Source organism: Dipteris shenzhenensis, chromosome 7, assembly GCF_047967505.1.
Source record: "Dipteris shenzhenensis isolate YYH24624 ecotype China chromosome 7, Dip_SZ_1.0, whole genome shotgun sequence".
Classification (NCBI taxonomy): Eukaryota; Viridiplantae; Streptophyta; class Polypodiopsida; order Gleicheniales; family Dipteridaceae; genus Dipteris; species Dipteris shenzhenensis.
The window spans coordinates 16,221,504-16,236,757 of record NC_141602.1 but is presented as its reverse complement, the minus strand read 5'-3'; the positions used below and the strand labels follow the sequence as shown (position 1 = coordinate 16,236,757).

The following is a 15,254-nucleotide window of genomic DNA, read 5'->3' as shown; positions in this document are numbered from 1 at the left end:
AGGTATTTCCCTTTCTTGTCTTTTAAAACCTTCATAAATCATATTCTTTGGTTTTCTTCCATCTCCTTGAGTCACCTGTAGTGAATTTAAGCCCCTAGATTGATTTAAGCCCTTACAAATATGAGCCTTTAGATTGATTTTAATTAATGTCAATAATGAAGGTTTTATTCAAATAGCGTAAAAACTCGTGGGTAAAAGCATATCTTTGCTTTTTAAGTGCAAAAAAACGAAAAGCATGCAATTTTGATATTCTCAGCTTACTTTTTTCATTTCAATTTAAAACATTGTTAGTTTAAATCAACTTATTATAAATTTTATAATTCATTTCGTCGTTCCCCTTAGGAGGCCTACCGCACCCTAGTTCCCTTTCTCTCCTCTTCCATTTCTCTCTCTCTCTCTCACACACTTTGGGCAAGCCTCTCTCTCTCTCTTCTCCTTCTTCTTCTCTCTCTTGGCAGGCCACATGAATGAAATTCATCTTGTTCTCCTCCTTTCTCTCTCTTCCTTCTTCTCTCTCTTTCTCTTGCTATTCACATCTGAGATTTTTCTCCCCCCCCATCTCTCTCTCTCTCTCTCTCTCTCTCTTCTTCTTCTCCTGAGTCCTCTCTCTCTCTCACTCTCTCTTTGTGGTCCGGCTTGCACAAATAGCATGCATGACATGTGGCTACACCACGGCTGAATTTCCAATTGATGCCGGCAGGTGCCATGTGGCTTGTCCTCGTGCCATGAGGTGGTAACTGGTTGATGTGTGCGCTGGATTTGGCAATTCAAACGGATCAAACCGGCGGCAATTCAAATAGATCTTATCAAATCGAGCTGGGTAAGAGAGAGTAACCGTAAGGATTTGAAACAGATGAAGCCGCCATAGCTGGGCAAAGCAAACTCTGGAAGCTACAATGCTGTTGCTGCATGCCTAGTGTTGGGCCGCAACAGGTGGCGTGCTCGTTGCTTGACGTTGTCCGATATTCTCGAAAGTCATGCAGATTCGCAATCATCCTGGCGCACTCCTAGAACCTTTTCGGCCCCCACTAATTGTAGTGCTCCACTCCGTTTTTTTTGAGATAATCACCCCTCACCCAGCTTCGATGCTTCCTCTGAATCCCAGCGGCGATGCGGAATCGGAAGAATGTTGCAGGCCTACCCAAACCCACTGCCAGTCCTCCCGACAGTCATACATCCAACACCCCACAGTCTAAGAGTGTCGACAGTGACCTCTGGACCGATGGACTTTTGGGTGCTTACGAGTATATTCCAGGTCCGAAGAAACATTTCCGCGTTGGTGGCAAACTGGATCACAGAAGCGGGCTATCTGAAGGAAAATTCGACGCTGGCGTTACCTCGAAGTCCGGGCATGTTGATGAAACTGGCCTCTTGTTCAGCGCAGCCGAGGAGAGGCTTCATCCGACCAATGGAATTCCCAGACCTCCAGCGAGTGCAGATTCTCTAATCGACGCGTCGGATCCAGTTAAAGCTGCAACCAAACCAGATTCATTAGAGTCAAAAGATGATACAACTGTAAATAGGAAGATAAAGGGAAGTCACTGGGTTCCGATTGGCTGGACAAGACTTACGGAACTTGTTCAATCAGTGCAAGTTGATGCAGACTGGCTTTCAACTCTAGTAGATGGGTCGTACAGTGCTGATGAATACGATCTTCTCAGTGTGGCGGATGTGGCAGCTCCATATTGGGTACCCTCAGCTGGACCAACCTGGTGGTGTAATCTCGCAGCAGGGCACCCACACGTCGATAAATGGTTAGCCACCGCACAATGGCTCCACCCAGCTGTCCGAGATGCGTTAAGGGATGAAAACAAGTTGATAAGTGAGCGAATGAAGCACTTGTATTATGAGGTGCGTACTATTCGGTATTCCTTAGAAAATGTACGCTGGCTCATGGACTCCGTATCATAGCCGAACTCCACCATCCAAATATTAAGGAAACCTAGCGAAATGATTACAGAATTGAATACAATTGTTCATTTCTCCCAAGGCATCAATGCAGCTATTACCTCACGTCTGAATTCTGAGAGTATCTTGGGCATCTTCATTGCATCTTTCTTTTTTGTATATAATTCAGATTTACGTCGAACCAGTTTTTGCATTTAAGAGATAATGTATGGGCCCATTGGAATGTTCTTTTCTTACGTAATAGCCCTTTTTTTGTTCTTGCAGGTGCTTGGTTTTATCTAAGTACTCACCAAGGTTTTGAAAATGTTAGCACGTGTCTTGCAAAAAGCACACGCTCTTTTTTTCTTCAGCAATTTTGAATCCATCAAAGATCATTTCCAAGCAATTTGCACTTTTGAGTTGTTTGCTGTTGTGATAGAACTGGCTGGCCAATGCAGCTGGATACTTGTGCTGGTATCTCAGAAACCTATGTAGTTCAATAGGGTGTAGGAAACCCATCGTAGTAAGTTCTATTCCTTCTTGTGATGCAATATGACAATGCCAGGTGACAAATAATCTTTCCAGCACATGTATAGCATCGAGTAACTGGATCTCAACTTGCAATGTGAATACCAAGCACGTATAGCCATTTCGAAGGCATGCTATGTTGGAGAAGAGGGTTCGTTGTCCCATCTGTAATACATGTCACGATAGATCTGCCCATCACAAGGGCTGCAATGTGGACTGATATTAGGCTGACACATGGGCAGGATAGTGGGCAGCATATAGGCTGCTACGTAGGCAGCATCAGAAAAGAGGAGAAGATAGGCTATTGTGCGTGGCCAAGAAGCCTCATGCTTATGACAAATTCAAAGACTGGAAGGCCCAGGTAGAGAAGGAGAGCAGCGGGGAGGTAATCAAAGCCTTCCGCACAGACAGAGGAGGGGAGTTCACTTCTACCGAGTTCAATGGATTTTGCAATAAGCATGGGATCAAGAGACAGCTCACTACAGCTCGCACATCTCAGCAGAATGGAGTTGCTAAGAGGAAGCACATGACCATCAAAGAGACAGGTTTGACCATGTTGCGAGGGAGAAATCTTTCGAAAGCTTACTGAGGTAAAGCCGTGATCACCGCCGTTCACATCCTCAACAAAACCAAGACCAAGGCTATTGATGACAAGACTCCATATGAAGCTTACTATTGTAAGAAGCCAATAATATCTCATTTATGGATTTTTGGTTCTTATGCATTTGTTCATGTGCAGAAAGATGAGCAGACAAAGCTTGATTCCCATAGCCGAAGATGTATCTTTGTGGGATACAATGAAGAATCCAAGGCCTATCGTCTTTTTGACTTGGAAAAGAAGCAGATCCTTATCAGTAGGGACGTGATCTTTGAGCAGTTAGAGCCACAGTCTGCAGAAGAGGTTCCTGAACTTCCGTCATTACCCCCACCCAAGGTCACCGACGATGAAGACCCTCAGAGGAGAAGGAGAAGTGTGCTGTTCTAGAACCGATTCCCAACGCAACTCCTGCAAAGGCACCTCCGTCAGAGAAGAAGCTACCTCAGTGGTATTTGAAGACTTTAGGAGACTCATGGGTCACGGACATTCCCGATAGTAGTTTCAGAGTGCGGCGGTCTCAACGCAACATGAAGACTCCCTTCGTGAACTACGCTATGGTGGCTCAGCTTGAGGAGCCCCATTCCTTCGAGGAAGCGAAGGATATTTCAGAATGGCAGGAAGCCATGCAGGCAGAGATGGATGCCATTTGAAAAATGACACTTAGGATTTAGTGCCCAAACTGACCAAGCGGAAGTTAATTGGGACTAAATGGGTATAAAAGCTTAAGTCAAGTCAGATGGGAGCTCGGACAAGTACAAGGCTATGCCAAAAGAATAAGATATTTATCTTGGCAAATTTAGCCAAAACAATAGGACATTTGTGCCATTCATGCTCTGGCTTATGTTTCCTACATCCAAAACATTTTCCTTAACTAGCCTTTTCTTTCCTTCATCAAACATGGAAGGAAATGGCACCCATCCGGGATGTGATTGGTTGTTTACATTATGTACAAGAGCCTTTCCCTTTCCTTTATTGAAGGGTTTACGAGGATTCAACTTTCTCTAAGCTATCCGTCAGTTTAGGGAGGTTTTTAAGGGTGGGTGGGTTGAACATTTCAAAGTCATATCTCACTTTCGGGTTTAGGGCTGCTAAATATGTCTTTGTTCTATCTTTCTCACTCTTTTCGGGTAACTCTAAAGAGAGTTTCCAGAACTTGGCTGTAAATTCAGCATTACTCTCACTGTCCAATTGCTTGAAGCTTTCGCAACGGAAGGTCAAGTTCTCTTCATGCCTCGGTGGCATGAAAGTGGCTTTCAGCCGTTCCACAAACTTAGCCCATTCAAGGATAGGCTCTCTTTGTTTGTGATAACCACATTAAAGCTTCCTTTGGTAGATGAAATCTAGAACAAGCAAGCTTCTCTTGACTGGTCTTATCTTAAGGGGCAAAGTATAGCTCAAAATGGAGAATGCAATTAAGAATTTATTAGTGAGAAATGTTGCTTACTCCATGCTTTCATATTGTAAAATTCTACCACTGCAGCTTGGACCTTGAGTACAAGCAAAAAAACATTACTACCGTGTACTCAAAGGTGTTTGATCTTTGCTTTGTCCCCTTGGTGTCTTGTCCACCTTCTGGCCTTGTCTTGTTTGTGCCTTCCAACATCATGGTACTTGATATGTGAAAAAATCGACCTAATAAAACTTGGAAAGACAAACCCTTTCTCTTCCTTGCAATCCTCCCTTGTGGTTGGAACTTGACTCTTTTGTAAGAAGTACTCAAAATCATATTGCTAAGCTGAGAAACCAGGTTATTAACGGGAGACTTTTCCTCTCTTCTCCTCACGCTTGGATTACAATCTATGTGTCCGGGATTTTAAGCTAAAGGTGTAGGCACATTACCTTGCTCTTGATCTTGAGTGGAGGCAATGGTGTTATTTCCCTCTCTCCTTCAGGCAAGGGTAATGGGACAAGTTCATTATTATACCTCCCTTCCCCTTCCATTCTTTTCTTTTCCTATTAAAAGAGACAAAATGACTTGCTATAATTTCAACAAAATAGAGGTTAATCTTACAGCCAAAGCCAAATGTTATAGAGTTGGTGGAACTTATCCGATTCACGCTTGATTTGTATAAAAAAACCAGCTGAACTCTTCTTCCTTCTCTTTGCTGAAACTGGTGTGTAGACTTTAGGCAGTTTAATTTGAGTGAATCGGAGGTATCAACACCATTATAGGGGCACTTGACAGGTAGATCACCCCCTTAAAACCTTTTTCCAACCCGACTTTTCGTTAGGGAGAACCATGGGGGGTCCGTTCCTTCTCATGGCGATTTAAGGGCACCTTCACATGGGTGGGAGTCACCCCATTAGGACACCCATTCCCTGTCCAAAATGCAAAAAGAATCAGTGAAATTTCCCACGGAAGAGCGTTTCTAGAAAGCTTGAATTTTTGCCCAGACTTCCGCGTCTGATGTCGGATCCTACTCCTTGATTTTTTGTGGCGTTTTCGCCTCTTCTTTGGTGTGCAGATCTGCCTGCCTTAGATATCTTCTCTTGGATGCACTCCACAGATCTGCTCCCACCCGTATGGTATCTGTCACATGCATGTACCCTGTTGCTGCAGTTTGTGAGTGTCCTGGGGGAGGCATCCAAAAAAACAGCCGTGTCATTTGCCAACTCACTATCCAGGAGCTCTTCTTCCTGGCGGATAGGAAGCCTCAGCCCATAAATATCAGCTTGAGATCTAATGTAGATACTCATAGCTTCCGCCACAAACAGAAAAAGAAACGGGGCAAGAGGACATCCCTGGCAGGCGGATCTGGAAATCTGAAACCTTGTCCCCTCTTACCCCTCCAATGAGCAACTGGCTATGGGCTGATCTGTATAGAGAGGATACTCCTCTAATCCATGCATCTGAAAAACCAAAGCGAGATAGAGTACCCTCTAAAAAATCCCAGTCTACTTTGTCGTAAGCTTTCTCAAAGTCCAAGAGTAGAATGGCCAATCTTTGGCGGCTTTGCATGGCCCATTCTGAGGCCTCCCAAAATGAGAAAATATTATCAAAAATACTTCTGCCATGCACAAACCATGTCTGCGTGTCATGAATCAAATCTGAAAGAAAAACCTGTAGCCGTAGACTAATGGCTTTCGTCAGAATCTTGTAAAAAGTGCCCAATAGAGTGATGGGCCTCCATTGAGACACAAGATTCCTATTACCCCCCTTTGGGATGAGATGAATGAGACCATCTGTAAGTGAGTCTGGCATCTCACCAGAGTCCCACACGCCCTGCAGGGCTGATGTAATGTGATCACCAATTTGCTCCCAAAAACTAATAAAAAAGAAGGGGGTAAGTCCATCTGAACCTGGGCACTTGCCCTTGTGAAGGGCAAGTAATGCAGTCTTGAATTTTGCATTGGTGAAAGGTGCATCCAGAGAAACATACATCTCATCCTTCACCAATACAGGGATACATTGCCAAATAACCTCTCTGGCATCATCAATGGCCTGTGTGCTTGGATCTGCAGTAAGAAGGGATGCAAAAAAATCTGAAGCTACACGCATGACAACATCAGGATCTGACTGTAACACCCCGTCTGAGTCAACAAGTTGCGAAACACTATCTCTACTATGTCTGGGCCCATGAGTAGAGAAAAAGTGTTTGTTGACCCTGCCACCCATCTGAATCCAAAAGGATTCCCGTGCATGAAAGGCATATTATGCTCTCTGATCCAACAATGTTTGCAAATGAGCCCTTGCTGCAGCAAGGCGCTCCTGAATCCAAGCATCTGTGGCCCTCTTCTGCTCTTCCCTCTGAAGGGACGCTAACTGTTGGCGTATACCAATCTCACATCTGAGAATCTCACGTCTCCTAGAATCAACGACTGTATGATAATAGTCACTAATTCTGGATAAGGCTGCAGCTACCTGAGATGGGTGGACAGCTCCACCCTGTATGTGAGAAACCCAAATCTGTAAAATATCCTCCGTGAGGCTCTCCTCTGCATAAAAAGCATCCGGATCTTGACACTAGCAGAGCATCCTCTCCGATGAGGCTCAAGAATCTGCAACACCACTGGAAAATGATGTAAGGTGGAAACCCCAGTAGAAGTGCATACAGATCCTCCTCTGTCAAGTGCCTAGTCGTCTACATAAAATCTGTCAATCCGTGCATGAATGGGCATGTGTATTCTCTTGTTCGACCAAGAGTACAGGAGTGACTGTGGCATAATATGAAAGGCATCATCCAACCAAGTGTCCCTGCCACTGAATTGAAAGAGGAAGGCATCCTAGGCTGATAGAAGGTCTCAACCAATGGTGGGATCCCCCCCTCGAAATGAACTGAAAACCTCGTCCATTCTGTGGGTGAGGAAGGCCCGCCACTTACGGCGTGTCAGTTGTCATGAGATCTGCTGTGCCTCGGGTGATGTCAAGTGGCCAAGGGCTCGCTCATGTGTGAGGTGAGCTCTCATCTCTCTGCACTCATCATCATACCAAGGATTCTGTGGCATCTTCCCTAGTGAGGCACGTGCAAATCGAGTTGTGATGGTTGCGTCCATGACCACTGTGGCAAGAGTGTTGAGGAGTGGGCGAGGTCTACATCATCTCCAAGTAGTAGGGCTGGAAGCCCGTGCGCCACGTTGCTCACATAGATGGGATCCAGGGCACGATCAAAGTGAACTTGTACACAAGTGGGCGTGGGGGGGGACCCTCCCTGTGACTGGCATAGTGGTAGAGATACAAAAGGCTAAGAACGAGTGATCAGCACCAAGTGGGGGAGGGGGCACAATAAAGTTGTATATCCGTGAGGTAAAGGCCAAGGGACCCAATAGGTAGTCCATTGTGCTTGTCCCTCTGCCATGCGGGAAACAAGTGAGACCACCAGATGATGGCCATCTCTGTAGACCATTGTAAATAATCAAATCATGGACAGCCCCTAGCTCAAGTAGATGTCGTCCATACCCTTTCACCTGTGGTGCATCTTCGGAGTGTCTCACTGTCCCGAGCTCGTACTATGAGGGAATCCGATGCAAAGTCTAGTAGGCCCACCTGCCTGTCCCCTGTGCATGCATTGAAGTCACCAAGAAGGAGGATGTCCGCCTGCTTGGAGAACTCAATGATATCATTCTTAATCGACTCATACGGGCTGTGCCCCTTTGTGGTGACCTCGTGTGCATAGGATGAAGTATCTGGGAGGAAATAGCACACCGCTATGAGTATCGGTCGTGCGTCTAGTAGTTGGACTCGTATCCACATGTGTCGTGCATGCTCCTCTCTCCGTTCCATTGATATGAGAGGTCTCATGTGTGATCTAAAGAGGATAGCCACTCCCCCCGAGCCCCGCACACCAGTGTCTCTCCTCGTCTCCTTCCTATGAGATGACTCCCATGTATATCTTGTGACAATGGGCAGTCCTCTCTCGGGGCTCTCATGTGTCTCAGTATAGAAGATCATATCTCTGTCAGTGTATGACATGGAGAGATGTGGTCAAGAAAGGCACGGCTGCCCCCAAGACTAGAGTGTGCCATTGCAATTCCACCCTGCCATTCTCAGTCCACTTTGTGCCCCATTGGCGTGGCACCATCATAATGCACCCTCTTCTTTCTCTTCCTTTTCTTCCTTCTCCCCTTGATCTCCTCCCTCTCGGATGATCACCCTACCATCCTTGTATGCAGCCCATTTCCCTGCTTCTCTCTCTGCCATGATGCGTACCATACCTTCCCTCGGGTGTTCTGTTGTAGGAGGGTTAGGTCATCGTCCAGGTAGATCCGGGTTCCTTTCATAGTCACCCTCATGCTCATGAGGGTCTTCCTATCCATGGCTGTTCGGAGCTTCATCACAAGTGGCCTTGTGGGTGGATCAGGCTTGGTGAGACCTCGAACCAAAACATTTAGGGCTTTACTGTTTCTCCTTTTATCCTCCTCCAGAGCATCTGAAATGAACTCTTTCTTGGGGGCAGCCGTGCCTTTCTTGACCACATCTCTCCATTCCAAGATTGCAGCCTCTCCTTTCTTGATCTTTTGTGTGAATTCAGCATGTTTATTCTGCATAGTGTCCTGCAAAAATGCAAGTCTTTTCTGAGTTTTTCATTCTGAGATTTCAGTTCATGTATAATCTTGCATCCTTCTTCTGAAGTTCCCTTTGCCCCCTTGAGCTGCTTCATTTGTTCCCTAATGATATTCAGCTCCTCGTGTAGGGATGGCTGAAGCTCCCCTTCATCTCCATGTGTATTTGCCTTCAGTTTTACATTCTCATCTTGGTGACTAATCACTTGAGCTTCCAAGCTCTCAATCTTGGATGTAAGAAGACTGTTTTTCTCGTCCATATCTCGCATCATATCCATCAGCATTTTACCAGTTTGTTTTGCCCATTTTGCATGCATTTCTTCTTGCCATTGCTTCATGTTGTCATTCATTTGAGCACGTAGGTTTGAAATCTCATCCTTCTTGTATTCTTCCATCTTGTAGCTTACATACCTCTTTGATAGTGGATAGACATGCTTTGGCATTCCCATCCTCTACTTTCTGCCCTTTGGTCCAAATTATGCTGTATTTCCTGTCTTTTTCCCCTCTGGTTTTCTGATCAGGTGAGCTTTCCATGGCCCCCTTCTCTGAAAATTTGAAATGATACGTGTGATCTCAATGAAGGGGGAGATACCATTCCATTAATGTCCCTTGAGATCACTCAAGGTCCATCTTCCCATTTAGACTTGCCCTTAGCCTATGACCCATGCACTTAGATTTAATGTACTCTAATGCACCCCTCCCTTTCCAATTATCCTTAGATAAATAAATGTTGATTTGGTGCCGTCTAAAGAAATGGCTCCAACTAGATGGGCCGATCCACCACCATAAGAATATCGGTCGGTGTCCATCATAAACACACACACATGTGGCACCATCAATTCGGCGCATAATGTACTCATGTTCTAATGTTCATTAATTACAAAATAGTCATTTCTCTTATCCTGACGATGCATCCAAAACGGGAAAAAAGGTTGCAAGAGTTTTGCTCGTTTCACACATGCTTTTTAGGGAGGAATTTCCCGAATAGCTAGCTGCACCAAATTCGTCTTGCTTTTTTCTCAAAAAAGCGTTGAATTTATGGTTTCAGAAAAGGGGATCACTCATTTCAGCTTTGCGGTGTGTATTTTGTCAATCGTTGTCGCCCATACCTTTCATGTTTGATGGCCTTAGTGGGACAAATGTCTACGCTTAGATTGACTCACAATGCCATTCATGATACCATTATCTGACAAACACTTCTTTTTCACATTGATTTTTTCGAAGGGAAAGCCTAAAAATGCTCTAACTGTAATTTATATTTATGTTTCTAATCCTCAATTCTGTTATCATTATACTCATTTAAATTCTCCAGCTTAATTTTTATTATTCAGGTGCCTGTGCGAGTTGCTGGTGGTCTTCTCTTTGAGTTGTTAGGGCAATCTGTTGGTGATCCTCACCGTAATGAAGACGATGTTCCAATTGTGCTTCGATCTTGGCAAGCTCAGCATTTCTTAGTCACTGTCTTACATGTAAAAGGGACAGTTACTCATCTAAATGTTCTTGGGGTTCTAGAGGTCGAGGTATTGTGAGCCAATTCTTGCATATTTCTGTCTTATAAAATCTGTGCAAAGCTGATAACTAGGTTGTAAGCAGGTAAGAGTAGATATCTTAGAATTGTACGGTTTGTTTCAGGATCTTATTGGAGCAGGTGGAGTGGAAGCACCAAAGTCAATTCATGAAGTGGTTGCCCATCTTGCTAATCGCCTTGCACGATGGGATGATAGGTCACCTTCATCCTTTATAATTTTCTGTATTGTACTTGATTCTCTTCTGTTGCCACGTGCGCCCCTTCCCAAGCCCTCCCCAAGAAAAAACTATATATTGAAAGATAATTTTTTGGTCCAAATATATGGAGCTGTTAGGTTAAACAAGTAGCCTTAGGTGCTAAGATCACAGGGATCTTAAGTTACTTATCCCAAGAAATAGTATGCTGACTCTAGTCAAAGAAAGTTGACTTTTAGCTAACTAGAACAAGTTTCATTTTCCTTTGCATTGCATTTCTTAAAGGACTAGGATTAGTCCAAGAACTAGAATGCATGCCTTTGGCTAACCTCTAATGGGTTAAAGTGTAAGATATTTTTTGTGGATTGGAGAGTGCTAAATTCCTCACTTTTTAAGGGGGAAAGCATCAAGACGAGTGGTGCCTATTTTGAAGGGGGACCTCTTTAGAAAAAGCATAAACAACGCCTACTTTTGGTGAAAGCTCTACAGCCCAGCTCCCGGGAAAGCTAAGAAAGCTCCAGTTTTAGGGGGGGGCGGGAGCTTTTAGAAAGCATACGCTTTCTAGCTGCCCCCTTCAGTCTAAAAATTAAAAGCCCTTGTGCTTCGAAAGTTGTTGAGAGTTTTACTCAGCTCTTGCTCCGTCGTGAGCCATCTTGTACAAACAGATTTCTATTGCAATAGAGACCTATGGGGGAGGCAGCCCTTATTTCTGGCCCTAGTGCTGTGTTTTTCCTCTCTCCCTCCCTCTCCCACACTCTCTTTCTACAGCGAATCGTATTCCAATTGTTGAGTTCTCTCCCTACTGTTCGGGATTTCGAGCCACCAGACAAACTGTTTCATTAATTGCGATTTGTTCTAGAGTGCTGCAAATTGGTTGTTGATTCTTCGATTTGGATTTCAGCCTCTTGTGGTCACGTTTTCTGAAGTGTGATTTAACTAGAAGGGTGCAATTTGACTGAAGAAGCTGGTTTGAGGTTTGGTTAAGGTTTCACATGGCATAGATGATAGTGAAGGGAACAACCATAATGAAGTACATTGGTACATTTTTACTCAAGGCTGTTACAAGAAAGAAAATCGAATATGGCATGTTGTAAAGTTTGGTGGTGGGACTTGCCTGATTTAAGAGAGAAAGCATTGTATAGGGAGAAACATTCATTCGCGTGCGATGGTTGTTTGACATACCACGCAATGATTATTTGACCCCTTAAAAGTATATTAGAGGTCTGGATGACAATAGTAAATTGATGTAGGGAGGAAGAATGCCAAATTAAAACTGGAACAAATGCCGAGGAATGCTCAAGAAGGCTAGGTTATTTGGATGAGATATGGCATTATGAGAAGAAAAGATGGTTGCTGCTGTGTGTGGGGGGTGGTTTTGATTGATTTGTCATCTTTTGGGTAGACTCTCGTATTTTGTAAACTTGATGTCGCAATTTGTCACCTTTTGGGTAGACTCTCGTATTTTATAAACCTGATGGTTTGTGACCGTGTATAAAAAATGTGGCATTATGAGAAGGAAGATTAGTTGCTGTCCAGCCTTTTGATCAGGCTGGACTTTTTTGGCACAGCTTTCGTACTGATGTACATAAGTTTATGGTTCTAAGTAGTTAATGCAGTACAAAAATAGATATTAGTTGGTGCTACAATGATTGAGTTGATGCTTTCGAGTGTATGAGTAAGGAAGTACCTCAACAAAATATCAGATTATATAATAGCTTAAACAGGTCAAAATTTACATCACATGCGAGGAATAAAAGAGCCAAACCTTATTATGAGCTAAATTCTAATTGAGCGAAGGGAAACTACAATGTTCTCATATGAAGAAATGAAGGAAACCTCTTGAACTTCTATTAAATGTGATTGCTCTAACCATACGACTTTTAAACTCTTTTAAGCAGTACCATTGCCATGGCATCAGGGGTCTCTACTCATTGCTCACTCTTGCATGCACTCTGTGAATGTTTCCCCTGCAGCTTTTTGCCATTACAACATAACAGAAAAGGCTTGGGGGGACCCTCTCCATCTGCCAGCCATGTCATGTCCTGGCTGCCTGTATGTTATCTTTCTCTTAGCTCCTGTAACAACAGCGCTGCATAAGAGTAATCTGGAGTAATTAGCTGATGTAAGTCCTTTTGTATGCCAGGCAAGTGTTGCTCAGTTGGCTGTCTTTGATTAGCTCTTTCCCATCCAAACCTCATGAAATCTGATTGTTACCCTGATGGCATTGTCCCATCTAGCCCTGGCAGAAGACTCCCTGTTGCTTCCCGTCTCCCAAGCCTCATGAACCCGTGATTGGAATCCGTGGTCCTTCAGATGAGTTATTAAGCTTGTAAAGTATCTGCCTTCTGCAACCCTTAAAACCAAATGGGAAAGGGATCCAAAAGAGAAGTGCTACCACAATCTCAGGTGTTTGATTAACACTCTTCATCCTGTCAAAAGTGTAATGGCTCTGAAATGTGGGTCCTGTTTCTTGTTAGTCCAACTGAAGCTATCCAAACTTGGATGAAACTTATTCTATACTGGAGCGACCATATCCTTTTCTTTGATCAGTTAAATTTGTTGGAAAATAGGATCCATTGTCCCACCTATAAGCCTCCATATGAGGAGAGTGCAGGGATGTGGTACCAAATGGGGGACATGAGAGTCTGATGTGTGTGCATTAGGTTTGGATGACACATGGGCAGATCTAAGGCAAGCATGTGGGCAGTACTGGAGGCTGCTACATGGGCTGCTGCAGAGTCCACTGTCAGAGATTGACAGGAGCTTTACAAGAGGGCTAATCTATGGGCTGGTACAGAAAGTGCAGCAGCCACACCAGATACAATATGACAGCAGGTGCTAGTCAACTGGTTGGGTACAACAGGGATGGCAGCAGGTACAGAAGATTGCCTGGAGGCTGCAGCAGGAACCAGCTGCAAAGAACCTGAAGAAAGGGGCCTTATAAGGCTGGACTAGGTTGTCAGATCCACAAACCAACTCGGCTGGTTGGTCTGTTACCAGACTGGGTTGGCTAGTCTGGAGGGTCACCTGACCTTGAAGGCCATCTGTAGTTCAGATCAGAGGCATCCCTCACCTATTTTGAAGTAACTCTGGTGTGCACCCACGGTCAGTAGGAAAGTACATGCTTGCTGGACGGCGCTGTCTGATGAACCCGCACTACAGATGGTGACTGAAGCTCACATGGAGGATCATGCAACCTGACTCCTGGGGAGTGCAAGGACAGCATTAGGAGCAGTACTTGTGCGCACCATTTGCTGCATGTTTTTTAATCTCTACTGGAGCTCTCTGTAAGGAGTGTTTGGCGCAGCCTTGTGGAACATTTTGGACTGTTCTACTTGTCTGTTCTCCTGAATTGGTGCTTGTGAGTTCTCTCTTGTTTTGACTTAGAAAGTGTGCATTTCATGGTTGGAAGTAGATAAAGGGAAGCATAATTTTGAGAGGAGCTGCAACCTCCCTGTCACACCCTGCACTGTCTCCCTCTTTGCTGCCCCCGTGTGCCTCCCCTCCTTGCCTCCTTGCTGCCTCCCCCACTTTCCTTCTCTCCCTCAACTCCCTGCTCCTTGCCCTGCTCTCTCTCCTCCAGCTTCTCTTAGAGCTAGAGTTTCTTCATGTTCTAACACCCCCCCATGCAGGAAAGGTGAGGGACTACTGGAATGGAACCAAGAACAGAACATGACAATGACATACTACTAATCTGTGCACCCCATGTAACTCAGAGGCTAAAGTCTGAGCGTGTTTAGAGGTTGATGCAAGTACTCTCATGGCTTGAGACTCAACATGACTCCGAGACTCACGTCTTAGCATGGCTACATGACCAGCTCATAGGTCTAGGAATACACCCCAACATTTTGGAACTTTGCCAGGCTTGGTAAAGAGACCCTATCAAAGACAATATATGGCTCCCACAATACATCCCCCTCTTGGCTCCAAAGCAGCGTGACATGGAGTTGGATGCATCGCTTGAGAAATCCTGTATTGATCAAGCATGTTGTGATGATGCTTTGATATTCATCATAGGCATACTTATTTACTTCTCTTGTTGTCTTTGATGGTTTAGGCACCTTTCCATTAATGATTGTCGAACTTCCGTCCAACAAACATTTTCTTAATCTGACAGCTCTATGTGTGGAAGTTGTTTCCAGTAAAAGCTAGTGTGTTTGGTACTCTACATTCGGCCGCAAATGTCATCTTCATAATGACTGATGCATTGGGGTTATGCAAAACCCATAAATGATGGCTTGCACATTAACAATGAGTCCGCAAGTGCATTAATAATGAGTTTGCAAGTGGCACTATGAGAACAAACCCTTTGCGAGAATTTGGCCTTTGAGCAATGCATTTTGTAGACAAAATCTTACTATCCAACTTGGTTCAACACAAATCCTAATTTGAACCCTGGGGAAAAATATGCCCTTCTAAATTTTATTGCTTTCCTATGGCAAAACATGCCGCTTTGCAAATGGATCTTGTTTTGAAGGTGTCGATTGTGAATCATCCTTCTCCAATAAAATTAGACAGG

The 15,254-nt window shown here is 44.4% G+C and overlaps 1 protein-coding gene across 2 annotated transcripts in view; it reads left to right on the top strand.

The window, feature by feature from the left end:
- The first annotated feature begins 737 nt into the window (after nucleotides 1-737).
- Nucleotides 738-15,254, top strand: part of LOC147900002 (uncharacterized) — a 90,034-nt gene continuing 75,517 nt past the window's right edge. For both annotated transcript variants that reach the window (XM_087376961.1, XM_087376960.1), the window contains exons 1-3: nucleotides 738-1,851; nucleotides 10,345-10,533; nucleotides 10,646-10,737. In XM_087376961.1, coding sequence (XP_087233087.1) covers nucleotides 1,111-1,851; nucleotides 10,345-10,533; nucleotides 10,646-10,737 — 1,022 coding nt within the window. In that variant the 5' untranslated portion in view covers nucleotides 738-1,110. The remainder of the gene's footprint in view (nucleotides 1,852-10,344; nucleotides 10,534-10,645; nucleotides 10,738-15,254) is intronic.